The sequence below is a fragment of the Pristiophorus japonicus genome, chromosome 15 (genome assembly GCF_044704955.1).
Source record: "Pristiophorus japonicus isolate sPriJap1 chromosome 15, sPriJap1.hap1, whole genome shotgun sequence".
Taxonomy (NCBI): Eukaryota; Metazoa; Chordata; class Chondrichthyes; family Pristiophoridae; genus Pristiophorus; species Pristiophorus japonicus.
The window spans coordinates 72529461-72547507 of NC_091991.1; the positions used below are offsets into that span (position 1 = coordinate 72529461).

An 18047-nucleotide genomic window follows, 5' to 3' on the forward strand; every position below is an offset into this window, starting at 1 on the left:
GGGAAGAGGGAGGGGGGAAGAGGGAGGGGGGAAGAGGGAGGGGGGAAGAGGGAGGGGGGAAGAGGGAGGGGGGGAGAAGAGGGAGGGGGGAGAAGAGGGAGGGGGGAGAAGAGGGAGGGGGGGAGAAGAGGGAGGGGGGAGAAGAGGGAGGGGGGAAGAGGGGAGGGGGGAAGAGGGGGGGGGGAAGAGGGGGGGGGAAGAGGGGGGGGGGAAGAGGGGGGGGGGAAGAGGGAGGGGGAAGAGGGAGAGGGAAGAGGGAGGGGGGAAGAGGGGGGGAAGAGGGGGGGGAAGAGGGGGGGGAAGAGGGGGGGGAAGAGGGGGGGGGAAGAGGGAGGGGGGGAAAGAGGGAGGGGGGAAGAGGGAGGGGGGAAGAGGGAGGGGGGGAAGAGGGAGGGGGGGAAGAGGGAGGGGGGGGAAGAGGGAGGGGGGGGAAGAGGGAGGGGGGGGGAAGAGGGAGGGGGGGGAAGAGGGAGGGGGGGGGAAGAGGGAGGGGGGGGGAAGAGGGAGGGGGGGAAGAGGAGGGGGGAAGAGGAGAGGGAGGAGAGGGAGTGGGGGAGAAGAGATGGGGAGGGGGGGGTAGAGGAGAGGGAGGGGAAGGGGAAGAGGAGAGGATAGGGAGGGAGAGGAGAGGGAAGGAGGAGAGGGAGAGGAGAGGGAGAGGAGAGGGAAAGAGGAGAGGGAAGGAGGAGAGGGAGAGGAGGGGGAGGGAGAGGAGAGGGAGGGAGGGGGAGAGGGAGGGAGGGAGGGGAGAGGGAGGAGTCTGAACAGGCCCGGCTGATGTGTAGAAGCCGGGCCCAAGACTTCGGGCGCGGCCCACCCCCAGCAAGATGCCGGGCGGTCGGGCCCCGCCGAAGGAGTTAAAGATAGGTGGCCGGGGGAAGCCGGAGCTGGGGGGTGGGGTCGTCGGAACGGGAGCTGGGGGGGGGAAGGGGGGGTAGAGCGGAGCAGGAGCTGAGATGATGGGGGAGGGGGAGGGAGGTCCGGGGGGGTAGCGGAGCGGGAGCTGTAGGGGGCAGAGAGCGGAGCGGAGTGGGAGCTGGGAGGAGTGGTTGAGAGAGCCAGCTGGAGCCAGAGCAGGAGCTGGATGAGGGAGGTGCAGCCTGATCCTCGCAGCCCCAGTGAGGCCATTCGGCCAGGGCTAGGGGCTGCGTGCTTCAGCCCCCTCCCACACAATTTCGGCGCCTGGAGCTACTGCACATGCACGCCCACTGTAGAGCGCCTGTGCAGAGGTCCCGGCACTGTTTTCAGCGCAGGGACCTGGCTCCGCCCCCCCACAGCTCGTGCTGCGCTGCGCCGAACTGGCAAGGACCTGCAGGGAGCCGGAGATTCTGCAGGCATTTTTTAGGCGCACTTTCGGGCGTCTAGGTCGGGGCTGCGCCGTTCTAGGCGCGGCCCGAAACTTGGGCCTAAGTGGGCAAATCGTGTTAACACCAACACACTCAATACAAGAGGCGTAGACTGTACATAATGGCTGTATCCAAAATTATTCTATAACCCAAGAGGTTATCGAATAGTTTACCCTTAGCTCAAAAACTCCAATTAGTATTTGAATAATATATCTTAGTACCACAAGAGTGACTATATCTTTAAGTTCAAATGGCAAAAATGAACCATCAACAAGCAAATAATGATAGGAACAGAAGCCAAAAGAAAATGCTGATTCTGTAAATCCCAACTCCTCCACAGTCACCAGCGGGGATGAGTTCCATAACCTGAACTACAATAAAGTTCAAACCATGTGTTCTGAGCTCCCAATAATGGTGGCGCATCATTCTAAACTATCTCGGGCATCCTTATTTAACCAGAATGCCCTGTGTTTAATAACAAGTGACAAAGGCCTGTGCTCTGCTACTTGCTGATAACACTCACTGAAGGCTACCAATCACTGACACTAATCAGGAACAATTTGTTATTTATTTTTTCCCTACACGGCACATCTTCAGCCAGCCACAAGGTATCCCGATACAAATACAACTTTGGAAACACTCAACAGGTCAGGCAGCATCTGTGGAGAGAACTGAGGAGTTAACATTTTAGGTGTAGACCCTTCATTAAAACTCATGCGTTGACCAAGAGCTCACATTGAAAACATCAACACCCCTGCTCTCTCCGCAGATACTGACTGACCTGCTGAGTGTCTCCAGCAGTTTGCTTCTGTTTCAGATTTCCAGCATCTGTAGTTTTGTTGCTTTGCTTTCATAAATAAAATCTTAGCATTTAGATATATTGCACCATCCTGATGGCACAGTTTCGAACTGAGAGAGAAAACTGGCACATTGGATTCACTTGTTCCTCTAATTCGAATCTCGATAACCTTGGTAAAGAATACCCTTCCATTGCTCCATTCTGTTTGACCATTTTGACCAACGCAAGTTTTATACGCAGAGGATATGCTAGAGCTACCACTCTCTGGAATCTAATAAGACCTGTGGTGCTTACGCTATCCCTCCCATTATCCTCAAGGCATGTGCCTCCTGTGATGAATAGTTCTTTCACGATTCAAATCATATTTATGAGCATTAGTGAGGTCACTAAATTTGCTTTCCACATGCTAAAGAGGATATATATTGCTGTCTGGTGTGCAAAATGTCACTTCATGGGCATTATTCCCATGCAAATACATTTTGATTGCAAAGCAAGCAGAAACCGACCAGCACAGACTGCTTGTTTTGTCCAGAAATCAAGCAATTTAAGGTAAAATGCAAGTGAGGGGCTCATCTGGATGGTCCATCGCTTTAATTTGAGAAGCATGGTTTAACTCTGGAAAACACCTTTTTTGTTTGCCTGTATTCCAGTTTGGGACTTCAAAGTTTGCAAGAGTTATATTCCTGGCCGCATTCTCCCAATTCCTTGGTTCTTCTGGGTCAACAGAGGTAAAAGGATGGAGACTCTGTGTAGCTGGAGGACACCTCACATTTTGGTTATGTTACGGATGCTGGTCTGAGTTTGGCTGTATCAGTGAAGTGTTGTGTCTTTGTGATTTTTGGATTGCAGAGGAGGCACAAGTCAGGAATTCTCTAATCAAATGAAATTTGCTGCGTTAACTTTCTGCCACTGTTTAGCACTATCTTTTAATAAACCTAATGTGTGCTTCACAGCTCAAGTTACATGGTCCAGCATCTATTCATCCATTCTCCAAAGACTAGGAGAAGCAGATAAATTTCATGTTAATTCAGTGACTGAATTTCAGCAAGACAGGTTTCTGCTCAGTTCTTGAGCAGCACTAGTTATTGTGTGGATAAAATGACACTCTGGTTTGCATGCAGTGAGCTTAGCTTATAGGAGTGGTCTTTGGCACTCGTTCCTGGGGAACATCGCAGTGACGACAGCTCCTGTATTGCGCTTGTCCTATGCAGTCTCCGCCTTCTCTGTCCTAGTTCACTTTTCTCCTCCATAAAAATGTGCTCATCTTCATTCAATTCCCCAAGAAAGAAGAACCCCTCTTGTCCTTCTAAATACTGCCCTGTTGTCCTTTAATTTGGCATTTTAGAAATGATGGAAGCTAGTACTGTCAAATAAGCCATTACCCTCCTGTCCTCTTCCAGTTCAATGGTTGAATGCGTCACTGAGACAGACAACATTTTGATTCTTTCAATTTTAGCAGTTTCTTTATGTCCACTTCTTACCTTTAATGGCTTCAACCTTAGTGCTTCTTTATCTGTCAACATTTTTGACCTCACTAGCTCCGTAAGCTCAAATGAAACTCTTACATTTCCTTCATTGCTAAAACAATCCCCAAGAAGCCAAATTTCTCCTTCTGATGCCAAACGAATACTTATCTTTTGCCCCATATAAAATTATTAACCCTTTCAAAGTTCACGTCCTTCCAAGGCTTGAATACAATCTTCAGGATTTTCAAATCTAAGCCTGGTATCAACAAAACACGACTTCCTGATTCAATCATCTCTTTTACTCTTTGTCCAGCAATATGGACCTCAACACCTTGCTTCTCAACAAAAACAATCACAAATCTTAATAGCCAAAATTAAGTTGAAGCTCTGGTGGGAATTTTAATTCCAAAAAACAGGTGGGTTGAGGGCGGGTGGGAGGTTAAAGAATTAAAAACTGAATCCTGACCCAAACCTGGCTCCAACCCGCCCACTTTTTTTTAAAAACAGAGGCAGGACGGGGGCAGGGGATAGAGCAGGCAGCAACCTGCTCTCAGAGAGCGGGTCCTCCATTTCATTATTAGAATGAATCTCCGTGACTCATGGTGATCCACCATTTCAAATTTGACTTTGGCTGGCCAGGTTTCCCAGGCCTCGGGGAACCCTGCCAACCAGATGCGGACTGCTGGATCCAGGAGGTAAGTGCCCCTGCCTCAGTCCCCAATACCCCTCCAGTCCCCGAACTGCCCTCCGGCCTCCAATTCCCCCCCCCCCCCCCACCCCACCCGCCAACTGGACTTCCCCGCTCATGCCCCAAGTCCTCCTCCAGCCTCCCACCTCCGGCCCCGATCCTCCTCCGCTCCCCCACCCCACTCCATCTTTCCGACAGCCTGCCTTTCTCTTAGAAATTAGAAGGTGAGCAACTACAGGTTACAGTGGTATGCCCGTTTGGTGTGGGAATGGTCAAGATGGTGAGCAAAGCTATTGACATCAGAGAAATGCTAGGACTGAGGATTATAATCAGAGAGCCAAACAGATTGGTGACCAGTTAAAACAAACAGATTTACTTTCAGATAGCAACTTTGGCCAAACCTGCAAAAGACAGTCACCTCGACATTCCAACTCAACACCCATCAAGCAAACCAAGCTTTGACAGTTTCCTTTTGCGGCACAGAGGTAAACCATGTCAAAAAGCCCTCCTATTTTAGAGTCGTGCTTGATTGCACCCTGTCGTATAGACAGCTTCTCCAGAACCTTGTGCCTCCTCCTCTTCATCTAAGCCCATCAACATATCCTTCTATTCCTTTCCCCGTCATGTGTTTAATTAGCTTTCCCTTAAATGCATCTATACTATTCACCTCAAATAATCCTCCTGGTAGCGAGTTACACATTCTAAACACTAAAGAGGTTTCTCTTAAAATTTCTTATTGGATTTATTAGCGACTATCTCACATTTATGACCCCTAGTTTTGGTCTCTCCCACAAGTGGAAACATCTTCTCGACGTCTAATTTATCCAACCCCTTCATAATTGTAAAGACCTCCATCAGGTCACCTTTCAATCTACTCTTTTCTAGACAAAAGAGTCCCAGCTTGTTCAATCGATTCTGATAGTTATAACCTCTCAGTTGACACACTTGTTTAATTAAATACTTTACCCCTTGTTTAAGAACGCATTCACAGTCCTCCACCAGCTTTCCAAAAATAAAGGCGTTGATGGCTGTTTGAGTGGATATTGACTGATGTGCTGTCAACTCTAAGAAAAGTAGAAAATTAAAGCTGCGTTATGTTACAGCAAAGGGTTTATATTTCAGTATCTACAAAACATAGACATGTATTGAGTATATATATTTACATCCATGTTTCTATATTTAACAACATTTCTGAAAAAACATTTGCACCACCAAAGTAGGAAACCTTGGGAGCCTCTGCTCTATATATTACAGGCATTTACTGTACTTAATACATCAGCTACATTGATAACTGTGCTTTGGCATCAATGTAAATCAATTCACGATGTTAATACAATCTAAATGGCAGCAATGATTTCCATTCTGGATGGGGGGGGATAGCTTGACCAAGTAAAGAAAGAACTTGGATTTATATAACGCCTTTCACATCCTCACAGTGAATCTCAGATAATGAATTGATTTTCAGTGCAGTCACTTATTTTATAAGCAAGCAGCGGCATGGATACAAAATTGGCTAAGGGATAGAAAACAGAGAGTTGTGGTGAATGGCTGTTTTTCGGACTGGAGGGAGGCACACAGTGGTGTTCCCCAAGGTTCAGTACTAGGACCACTGCTGTTTTTGATATACATTAATGACTTGCACTGGGGGTGCTGGGCACAATTTTGAAATGTGCAGATGACACGAAACCTGGAAGTTTAGTAAAACAGTGAGTAGGATATTAATAAAATGGAATGGGCGGACACATGACAGATGAAATTCAACTCAATAAAGTGCCTGGTGATACATTTTGGTAGGAAGAATGAGGAGAGACAATACAAGCTAAATGGTACAATTCTAAAGGAGTTACAAGAACTTGGGAGTACTTGTGCACAGATCTTTGAAGGTGGCAGGTTAGCAAAGCAGTGAATAAAATATATGCAATCCCGGGCTTTAAAAATAGAGGTATAGAGTGCAAAAACCAGGAAGTTATGCTAAACCTATATAAAACACTAGTTCAGCCCCAGCTGGAGTATTGGACGTGAAGGCCTTGGAGAGGGTAATGAAGAGATTTACTAGAATGGTTCCAGGGATGAGAGAATACAGGTGTATGGACAGACTGGAGAACCTGGGTTGTTCTCCTTAGAGCAGAGAAGTCTAAGAGGAGATTTGATAGAGGTGTTTAAAATCATGAAGGGAGAGTAAATAAAGGGAAACTGTTTCCAGGTGTCTGAAGGGTCGATAACCAGAGGGCACAGATTTAAGTTGATTGGCAAAAAAACCAAAGGCGACATGAGGAATAACTTTTACGCAGTGAGTGGTTAGGATTTGGAAAATGCTGGTAGATATAAAGTCAATAATAGCCTTCAAAAGGGAATTGGATAAAAACTTAGAGGAGAAAAAATTGAAAGGATATGGGGAAAGAGCGGGGGACTGGGACTAGTTGGATTGCTCTTCGAAAGAGCCAGAGCAGACTCGAGGGGCAGAATGGCCTCCTTTGGTGCCATACTATTCCATGATTCTATGAAAGATCAGGGCTACAAAAACTAAATTGAAGAATGAGAAACAGAACAGAAACCAGAATCAAAGCTTAGCTGCACTGCATTATCCCCTCCCACTTACCCAGAACAGGAAAGCGCAGGCAACTTTCACCAAGGTTTCATAGCTTTTAAAAGCCCCAATCAACCGATTTTACAATACACTGGATCTAAGCAGCATGGGTTGGGGAATCAGTGCTACAACACTGTGGCCTTGTCTCCAACCCATGTTCCCTATGAGTAGAAGACACGGCTGGGAGCAGGGAGCTGGGGAATTAGCCCTTAATTACCTATATATGGACCATGCTTGCTATTGAGTGATACTAAACATAAAGCAAAAATAAAACTGTTCTGCAATCATGCTATTCCATGCCTCACTTTAGTGAGTATTTACTTACGGGGCTAAAAGGGTTAAATTATGAGGACTGGTTGCATAGACTAGGTTTGTATTCCCCTGAATATAGAAGATTAAGGGGTGATATAATTGAGGCATTTAACATGATTAAAGGAATTGATAGGGTGGATAGGGAGTAACTATTTCCTCTGGTGGGTGGGTCCAGAACAAGGGACATAACCTTAAAATTAGAACTAGACCATTCAGGGGTGATGTCGGGAAGCACTTCTTCATACAAAGGGTAGTGGAAACAAAACATGTTGAGGAGAGGTCAACTGAAAATTTCAAAACTGAGACTGCCAGATTTTTGTTAGGCAAGGATATTAAGGCATATGGAACCAACATAGTTAAATGGTGTTAACTGAATGACGGAACAGGCACGAAGGGCTGAATGGCCTACTCATGTTCCTCCTTCAATGAATGTAGTAACTGTTTCTAAAAACTCATGAATACTTACAGTTTTAATGATGTAGGGAGTTTATTAAATCTTAATTCTGAGACATTTTAAGCACACGAGCACTTCAAATTTCAAGGACACCCTCAAAGCCTCCTTGATTAAGTGCAACATCCCCACCGGCACCTGGGAATCCCTGGCCCAAGACCGCCCCAAGTGGAGGAAGAGCATCCGGGAGGGCGCTGAGCACCTCGAGTCTCGGCGCCGAGAGCATGCAGAAACCAAGCACAGACAGCGGAAGGAACATGCGGCAAATCAAACTCCCCACCCACCCTTTCCTTCAATGACTGTCTGTCCCAACTGTGACAGAGACTGTAATTCCCTATTGGACTGTAGTCACCTGAGAACTCACTTTTAGAGTGGAAGCAAGTCTTCCTCGATTTCGAGGGACTGCCTATGATGATGATGAGCACTTCAAATAAATTTAAATATGTGAAAAGCACATGTAAAAATTGGCTGATTTATAAGCAATCCATGCTTTTGACTTAAAAGTTTTTAAAGCAGCAATTTAAGCTGCATTATCAAGGGAGGTCACACACAAAAGGTGAAGTGATGTGGTGACAGGAATTGATTAGAGCTGAAAGTCCTGATCATCGTATCAGCCGGGATAACAGTTAACTCTATTTAGCCATTCGTAAGGAGATTGGCTCATACTGTTAGAACTCAAACTTCGAAGGGATGAATTAAATTACTCGCAGTGAATTAAGCTGAACTGTTAAACCGACAAACAGTGGGACGTATTCAAAGATGTATTTGATACAATACAAAACAAGTACCGACCCCGAAAAGGCAAAAGCTCCACTTGTTAAGCAACCAAGGTCAACAAACAAGGTAAGAGACAGCATCAAGCTAAAAGGAAAGTCTTACACAAATGCAAGAAAAATGGAACTGCAGCAAACTGGGAGAGCTCTAAAAATCAAGAAAGGGTCTTCTTAGGCGGTCCCTCGTATCGAGGATGACTTGCTTCCATGCCAAAAAGGGATGAGTTAACAGGTGTTACACGAAGGACCTAATATTCCAGGTCCTGAACTACATGTTAAAGGGTGGAAGATGTCTCTGCGTGGATTTTTTTAGCGTGTGGTAGCTGTTGCACATCAGCCACCACACGGGCTTGACAGAGCGAGGTCTTGGTCCAGTGGCAAGGATTGACCAAGATGACTGGAGACAAGCTCTGCTTTGAAAGGGTACAATGAAAGTACCAAGAGGTGCAAAAAGAGAACATGGAAAAAAACTTGCACAGGATAGCAAAGGTATCAATAAAAGTTATTATAAATATATTGAGGGAAAGAGAATGGTGCGGGGGAATGTGGGTCCATTAAAGGTGAGACTATAATCGACAATAAAGAAATGAGAAATGACAGACTTGTTGAACAAATACTTTGTACCCTTTTTCACAGTAGGGGAAAAGGACATATTGCAAACGGTACAAGTGAGCTTGAAAATAAGGTAAGGGGAGAGGAATTTAGTTGACGTAATACAAGTTTAAAAAAAAAACTTAATGTGGAAAATAGTGAGACCGAAGATGACAGATCTCCAGGACATGTTGAATTCCACCCCAGGGTATTAAAAGAGGTAGTTGAGGAAATTCATCATCATCATAGGCCGTCACTCAAAATCGAGAAAGACTTGCTTCCATTCTAAAAATGAGTTCTCAGGTGACTGTAGAGTCCAATACAGGAATTACAGTCTCTTTCACAGGTGGGACAGACAGTGGTTGAGGGAAAAGATGGGTGGGGAGTCTGGTTTGTCGCATGCTCCTTCCGCTGCCTGTGCCTGGTTTCTGTATGCTCTCGGCGATGGGACTCGAGGTGCTCAGCGCCCTCCCGGATGCACTTCCTCCACTTAGGGCGGACTTTGGCCAGGGATTCCCGGGTGTTGGTGAGGATGTTGCATTTTATCAAGGAGGCTTTGAGGGTGTCCTTGAAACATTTCCTCTGCCCACCTTGGGCTCGCTTGCCGTGAAGGAGTTTCGAGTAGAGCACTTGCTTTGGGAATCTTGTGTCGGGCATGCGAACAATGTGGCCCGCCCAGCGGAGCTGGTCGAGTGTGGTCAGTGCTTCAATGCTGGGGATGTTGGCCTGGTCGAGGACCCTGACATTGGTGCCGTCTGTCCTCCCAGGGGATTTGCAGGATCTTGCGGAGACATCGTTGGTGGTATTTCTCCAGTGATTTGAGCTGTCTACTGTTCATGATCCACGTCTCTGAGCCATACAGGACCACTGAGGAAACTGCAGGTGCGCTGGTCATAATTTTTCCAAGCTCTCTAGATTCAAGAATTGTGCCTTTGGATTGGAAAATTACAAATGTAATTCCATTATTTAAGGGCGAGAGGGAAAAACCAGATAACTACAGACCTGTCAGTTTAGCATCATTTGTGGGAAAGTTACGCGGATCTATTCATCAGGGACAGAATAACTGAGCACTTGGACAAGAATCAAAGCGAGTCAGCATAGATTTGTGAAGGTTAGATTGTGTCTGGCTAATCTAATTGACTTTTCGAGGATGCCACTAACATGATGGATAGGGGAGTGTTTATGGATGTTGTTTGGATGGAGTTCCAGAAGGTATTTGATAAGGCTCCTCACAGATCAGAAAGAATAGTGCACAGAATTGAAAGTAACTTTGTGACATGGGTTGGTAACTGGTTGGGAAAGTAGGGATAAAAGGAATATATTCTGATGTGACAATTCCAGAGGGATCTGTACAGGGGCCTCAGTTTGCCACCATAAGTATCAATGACTTGAATGAAGAGATATATATTTGCATATTCAAGTTTTCAAATTACATTGCGTAGATGACAGCAGGAAGTTACAAAGGGACATAGACAGATACATGAGTGGGCAAAACTTTGGCCGATACATGGGGAAACGTCAACCGTTGTTCAGTGGGTAGCCCTCTTGCCTCTGAGTCAGAAGGTTGTGGGTTCAAGTCCCACTCCAGAGATTTGAGCACATGAATCTAGGCTGACACTCCAGTGCAGTGCCGAGGGAGTGCTGCACTGTCGGAGGTGCCCTCTTTCAGATGAGACGTTAAACTGAGGCTCCGTCTGCCCTCTCAGATGAACGTAAAAGATCCCATGACACTATTTCGGAGAAGAGCAGGGGAGTTATCCCTGGAGTCCTGGCCAATATTTATCCCTCAATCAACATAACAAAAACAGATTATCTGGTCATTATCACATTGTTGTTTGCGGGATCTTGCTGTGCGCAAATTAGCTGCCGCGTTTCCTACGTTACAACAGTGACTACACGGCAAAAAAAGTACTTCATCGGCTGTAAAGCGCTTTGGGGCATCTGTGGTCGTGAAAGCGCTATATAAATCCAAGTCTTTCTTTCTCTTTAAGTGTCATACACTTTGGATCAAAGAAAGACTAATCAGAGTAGTGTCTTAATGGCGATAATCGGGGAATTTGAGAGACCGTGTACACAAATTACTAAAAGCTAGTGCACAAGTTCAAAAAAGAATCAATAAAGCTGATGGAATCTTGGCCTTTATCACAAGGGTGCTGGAGGACGAAGGGGAATAGAATACAAGTAAAAAATTCCACCTACATTAAAATGGACAGGAACACACACACATAGAATATTCCACCCACATTAAAATGGCAGCAACTTTTAAAGTTTTAGATATTGGCAGTTAATGAAACATAAAACTGGAATGTTAGCGATTTACTACAGGTACTAAGTTTGTCAAATGAAGACATGCAGCTGCTTCAAAGGGCAATGTTTTATTTCTAAGTTACAATCTGTCCAATGTCACCTTACCTTCCAATACCATTTTGAATAATTTTTCTCCTGTTCCAAGCTTATGTGATGGGTACTTCACTAAAATAGTTCCCTAAAGAAAGAAACAAAGACACAATGCCAATTAAACAATGACTGCTGCCCTTTCACAAATGGAGCCAGGGTTTGATTCAGTTCAAGATCTGGTTGTTAAATGCCCTCTCTTTTTCTGTTGGCTACCTGAGGATCCTGTGTGAGAAATAGCAGACTCAGTAAAGATCCCAGGAGCCAAGTATTAAACTATCCTTGTAACGATCTGATGAGTACAACTAAGGAGCTTACAATAGGCTGAACATCACACCGAACCGCCAACTCTTCTGCAATCAAGGATAATTCCCAACTCACTTGAAAAAGGTACTGAAATTGGTCAGGTAATTCCCTGTAGGCCAGGGGCACCAACAGCAACTTGTATTTATATAGCGCCTTTAACGTAGCAAAACGTCCCAAGACATTTTACAGTCGCATTTACAGTAGCAAAATTTGACACCGAGCCACATAAAGAGATATTCGGGCAGGATTTAAGGAGGAAAGAGAGGTTGAGAGGAGCAGAGGTTTAGGGAAGAAGTTCCAGAGCTTAGGGCCCAGGCAGCTGAAGGCACGACCGCCAATGGTGGAGTGATTAATATTGTGGATGCACAAAAGGCCAGAATTAAAGGAACGCAGATATCACACAGGGCTGTGCAGCTGAAGAAAAATAAAGAGACAGGAAGGGCGAGGTCATGGAAGGATTTGAAATCAAGGATGAGAATTTAAAAATTGTAGTGTTACTTAACCAAAGTAGGTCAGCGAGCACAGGGGTGATGGGTAAACGGGACGTGGTGCGAGTTCGGACACGGGGAGTAGAGTTTTAGATGAGGCCATGTTTACGGCGAGTAGAAAGTGGGAGGCCGCCCAGGAGTGCGATGGAATAGTCAAGTCTAGAGGTAACAAAGGGTTTCAAACAGCAGATGAGCTAAGGCAGGGGTGGAGTCGGGCAACGTTCCGGAGGTGGAAATAGGCAGTCTTAGTGACGGCGCGGAAACACGGTCGGATGGTCATTTCGGGGTCAAAGGTTGAGAACAGTCTGGGTCAGCATCAGACAGTTGCCAGGGAGAGTGATGGAGTCGGTAGCTCGGGAACAGCTATTATGCCAGTTATATTAGCGGATGCCTAGGAGAAGGTCACCCACTCTCTTGGATACAAGATGACACAAGACTTGTGGAGAGCATGGCTTCAAGCCAAGATCCAGATTTAAAAAAATATATATTTCAACAGGCCATTCTTTCCTGCTGCTTTTGACGGACAACTTAAATAAGAAGCAGGCTTATCGTGGAACTCAAAATGACAGCATGTTCCAAAATACCAACAGCTTCTGATTCCAGAAGCAGTATATCGCCTCCTTATGTCACTCACTGGAAAATTATAAAGTAAGACTGATCTAACATTTCAATGTTATATCCAGTATTTCATTACAGGTGTGTGGATGCTTATGTGTGAGGTCGTTTGTGGTGTACCTCTTCATACAGATCACCATAACAACAAACTGTGTCAAGTAGATGCTGATATTTAGCTAATCCGACTGGATTTGAGTATAGATTTTTTTTTCCAGATATTGCAGTTCGTCTCTGACGTAGTTCTTCTTTCTGGTATATTCAACAAGCTAGTGGGCCATTCACATCACCATAGCTCTGTTTGTGCTGGCGCTTTTACAAGTAAAAAGCAAGACTTGCATTTATATAGCACCTTTCACGACTTCAGAACATCCCAAAGTGCTTTACAGCTGATGAAGTACTTTTGAAGTGTAATGTAGGAAACTTGGCCACCCAATTTGCACACAGCATGGTCCAACAAACAGCAATGTGATAACGACCAGATAATAGGCTAGATTTTCAGTCCGTTGCTGCCTCTGTTTTCGCCCCGGAGGGGCGGTAATGGCAGCGGAGAGCATTTCCGGGCGGGCGGCCAGCTTCCTGCCGGGACATTCGGTGCCAGGTTTGCGGGGGCGCGGAACAATACCGCCCGGGAGAGGCGAGCCGGCGTGCAACGCCCCTGATTGCGACACCGGCCCGAGATTTGAAACTCGCCCGACCTGCAGTGCGGTCGAATGGGACCACCTGTGAAAGCTGCCGGTCCGAGCTGCAGCGGCCACAGGGAGGGAAGGAATGTGTACCTGAGGCAAGTGCAATTGTTTTTTTATTTTTGCGACTCATGTGGATGTGGCGTCAGGAAAGCATTGGGAATGGGTTTTTTTTCAGATTTTTTTTTTCCACCCAAGCCTCTCTCTTAGGGTGCTCAGAGGCCAACTGTTTACCACGGGATTTTCATTTGCTCAGCCGGCCGAGCACCCTAGAAGCAAACACCTCCCTTAGCGCTCCGCTCCACACTCAGGGCCCAGCTGGTAAATTTTGCTGCTGGAGATGTAAGCCATTCCCGATGCAAAATTTACCGCTCTGCCCGGGATAACACTGCAACAGAGGCACGAGCAAATTTCCACCCCAATCTGTTTTAGGTGTTGAGTAAGGGGGATAAAGCCAGGACACCGGGGTGAATTCTTCTGCTCTTCTTTGAGAGGGAAGATGGGGCTTCTACTTAAAATCTCAACTGAAAGTGTTGGTGAGAGCGGGAAGAACAAGTTAGAAGATAGCAAAGCGCAAGATTAATGGCAAAAGCCTGAACACCAGTAGGGAGGAACATCTGGCAACAGTTATTAGAAAAACAAAGTAAGATAGTAAAACTCAACAGCAAGCTTAAAAAACACATCATTATTGAGCCTGAAATTCCGGCCTCGCTGGGTCCGTGCGCCGAAAACTGGCTTTTCCGATCTGTCAAGTTTTTGCTTGACAGATCCAACGCACCCCCGCAGCCAGGACATTCCCATGGGCGAGATTGGGCTATTTGCCCATCTCTTGCCCAGCGATTGTCCTTAAAACTCTTGCACCTAGTAAAAGTAGGAGCATAGCCTACTTTTACCAGCATTAAGAGTTTTAAAACATATAAAAATAAAATTTAAAAACACATTTTTGTTAAAAACCCTGTCCACTAAGGTAAGTTTATTTTAGAGCCTAATTACAACACTTAAAAAAAAATCCAAAAAATATATATTTTTTCTATCACATTTCATTAACTTTAATTTAAATTAATATAAATATGTGAGGTGTGTTTTTTTATTTTTTATTTGTGTTTGCATGTTTGGGGTGGGGGGGGTGGGGGGGTTCTCATTCATAATAATGTGAACTCGTACTTGGGGAGTTCCCATTATTATGAATATGAGAATACTGTCCCTTCATTGGCTGTCCAGTCACATGACTCCAGCTTCTCCAAGACATGAACGTGCTCCGATGCGCAGGAAGAGAAGGCCTCCGACCGGAGTCGCTGGAGGGCGCAGGAGCAAACGATAGGTGCGGATCTTTTTCCTTATTTTCAGGCGAGCGCCCACGGGAAGCCCAGAACCAGAATTTCAGGCCCATAATTTTTCTGGACTATGAAAAGAAGGTTGAAAGTCCGTTTGTCTGTTTAAAGCTATTGGTATTTTCTACGTAATCTGATCAGTTAAAATTGGAAGACAATCTTCAAAGCAGCAATGCCTTGGAGCCTTTTGTCTGTCATAGTAAATATTTGCTAAACCTGTAATCTGAGAGTACTGTGGAGCCAAAAGCTTTACTAAATTGTAATGTTCCTGGTGAAATCCCTCTTCACCAGTGCAGACTGTTCCAGGTGAATATGTACATGAAAAGGAGTAAGGCTGTGAATCTGATGGAATGACTGATGTGGTCGAACAATTTTCTGCAGTTAGCACAGTAAACTGGCTTGATTGCACCAGTAGCTAATAGTTCCAAGATATTTATCTATAAAGATACTATAAACGTGAAGGATTCAGTGTGGAGATTTGAAAGCAAACAAGAGCTCAGGCACAGTATTGCCTCGCACTCTCTTCAACCATCCACTGGGAGTGTTAGCAGCCAGAATGCATTCTGTTACATCAATCGGTTGCTGGCAAACCAACTCCACCATTGCCCAGAGAGGAGTTTTTGTGGGAGACATATGGCTAACATTGGCCCAATATGAACATTTATTTAACACAAGTATCATCATATCGCATGTCAGCACAGTGTTCCCTCACAGCTTGAAGTCCTCATCTAATCCAGTTTTAAATAACACACATAATTTATGGTTAGCTGGCAGAAGCCATTTTAATCCTGTACGTTACAGCTGTTTTCACTTCGGAGCAGCACCGGGGAATATTTACTGAATTAAAAGCACTATATAACTCAAGTCCTTGCTGGAAGTGCAAGAAAGCCTGCAGGCTTATCTCAAAGCTCCTGCTTCACATTTCTGGATGACTCTGAGGCTTTTTTGCTATGCTAACAATGGTTGCTGTGGGTGACTTTTGCAGTCTGATTACTAATGGGAGATGCTTGGAGCAGATGGGGAGGGATTTTTTTGACATTTTTTCAGAATAATGCAATGTCCCGGGACCACCATGTTGGCAATGACTGAGTTTGTACATGGCTTACGCTTCCCAATTTCAGAGAGTACAGCCAATGCTTTCTGCCAAGCAGCTCTAGATGCTGGACTATAGAGAATACATCCTGGCAACAAAACTAATGGTTTCTTGGCAACAGTATAACTGTTATAAAACCCATTGTAAAATTGTCCTTCGACTACTACTACTACAACTACAACTATAACAATTTTCAGTGATACAGCACTTTAACTTTTTTGTTATTATTCATTCTCGGCGTGTGGGCATCATTGGCAAGGCCGGAATTTATTGCCCTTCCCTAATTGCCCTCGAGAAGGTGTTTGTGAGCCACCTTCTTGAACCGCTGCAGTCCTTGTGGTGAAGGTACTCCCACAATGCAGTTAGGTAGGGTGTTCCAGGCTTTTGAGCCAGTGCCAATGAAAGAACAATGATACATGTCCAAGATAGGATGGTGTGCGACTTAGAGGGGAACTGGAAAGTGATGGTGTTCCGATGCACCTTCTGCCCTTATCCTTCTAGCTAGAGAGGCTGGAGATTTGAGAGGTGTAATGTATTTGCTTCATGGGTTCTTGGCTTAAGAATTCATAGCAACACATTGCTATTAAGAACTAGTTGGTTTATTAGCAAAGGTTTAACAATCGCACCACACATTACCAGTTCATCCAGCAGGCACACTACCATCTGCCTCATCATGGACCCCTGAACCCAACTGGCTGGGGTTTTATTGAGTCTTGTGAACATCATGTGACTGGCTAAGCCACTCAAAACTCAACAGCTCTACCAGCCTGTGAGCGTACTCACAGGTGCATACATTACACGAGGTGCAGCCGAGGAAGCCTTGGCAACTTGCTGCATCCTGTAGATAGAGCACACAGCAGCCAAGATACATGCGTAGTGAAAGGGGTGGACGTTTTGGTTGCCAATCAAGTGGACTGCTTAAATACGCAGCCCTTGCTCTACTTAAGCAGCCACAGCATTTATGAGGCTTGTCCAGTTGGGTTTCTGGTCAGTGGTGACCCCTCTGGATGTTGATGGTGGAGGACCCAGCATTGGTAATGCCATTGAATGGGGAAGTGGTCAGGATCTCGCGTGTTGGGGTCAGTCATTGCCGGATACTTGTGTGGTACAAATGTTACTTGCCACTTGTCACCCTAAATTTGGATGTTGTCCAGGTCTTGCTTCATGTGAACACATATTGCACCATTATTTGAGGATCTGCAAATGAAGCTGCACATTGTGCAATCATCAGAGATCAGTCCCACTTCTTGATGAAACAGTTGAAGATAGTTGGGCCTGAGAATCTCCTGCAGAGATGACGAGACTTCAACAACCATCTTCCTTTCTGTCAGGTATGAATCCAGCCACTGGAGAGTGTCCCCTCATTCCCATTGACTTCAGTTTTACTAGGGCTCCTGTTGATAAGTATCTCAAGGTACTTTACAAAGACATAATGGAAAATAATGGATGTTCAGTCATGGCGAGCGAGATTAGGAACAGTGATTAAATGTGTGGCCAAAGAGGTACATTTTAAGGCTCTTAAAGAAGGAGCGGGAGGTGGAGAGGTTTAGGGAGGGAATGACAGAGTGTGACCTAGGCAACTAAAGGCGCGGCTGGCAATGTTGAGGCTAACGGAGGGTGGATGCATAGGAGGTTAAAGTCAAAGTAATTGAGAATTTGGGGGAATGAGAATTTGAGATTTAGCAGAGACAGGGAGGGTAAGACTATGAAGGATTTAAACACAAGGGAGTCTCAAATTAGAGGTGCAAAAGGTGCTACAAGCCAATGCATGTAGATCAGCGAGGACATGGGAAATGTGCAAGTGGGCCTTGGGGTAGAATAGGATGTGAGATGTTATGTATGTAAACATTGTAACTGTGTAAGACTTGCCACCAGAGGACGCAACTGTTGGAGGCCCAAGGGTCACCTGCACACCTCGTGCAAGGGAGTATAAAAGGTTGTCTGCCATGCTGTTTAGGCACTCTGACTAAGGTCACATCAGTTTTAGCTCACAGTACTCAGTCTTGTGGAGTTCTTCCATACTTAACAATTGACAACGAGTAACAGATTACGAACTTTCACACGGTCATGGCTGCCTTTGGCATTTTAGAGATTTGTACAGGGTGATGATTGGGAAGCCTTCGT

The 18047-nt window shown here is 45.4% G+C and overlaps 1 protein-coding gene across 1 annotated transcript in view; it reads right to left on the reverse strand.

The window, feature by feature from the left end:
- Nucleotides 1–3775: 3775 nt before the first annotated feature.
- LOC139281555 (uncharacterized) overlaps nucleotides 3776–18047 on the reverse strand; it is an 80058-nt gene continuing 65786 nt past the window's right edge. Inside the window, exons 5-7 of the mRNA XM_070901719.1 lie at nucleotides 11426–11498; nucleotides 5266–5363; nucleotides 3776–3946 (exon numbers count right to left, since the gene is read on the reverse strand). Of these exons, the coding sequence (XP_070757820.1) occupies nucleotides 3776–3946; nucleotides 5266–5363; nucleotides 11426–11498 (342 nt within the window). The remainder of the gene's footprint in view (nucleotides 3947–5265; nucleotides 5364–11425; nucleotides 11499–18047) is intronic.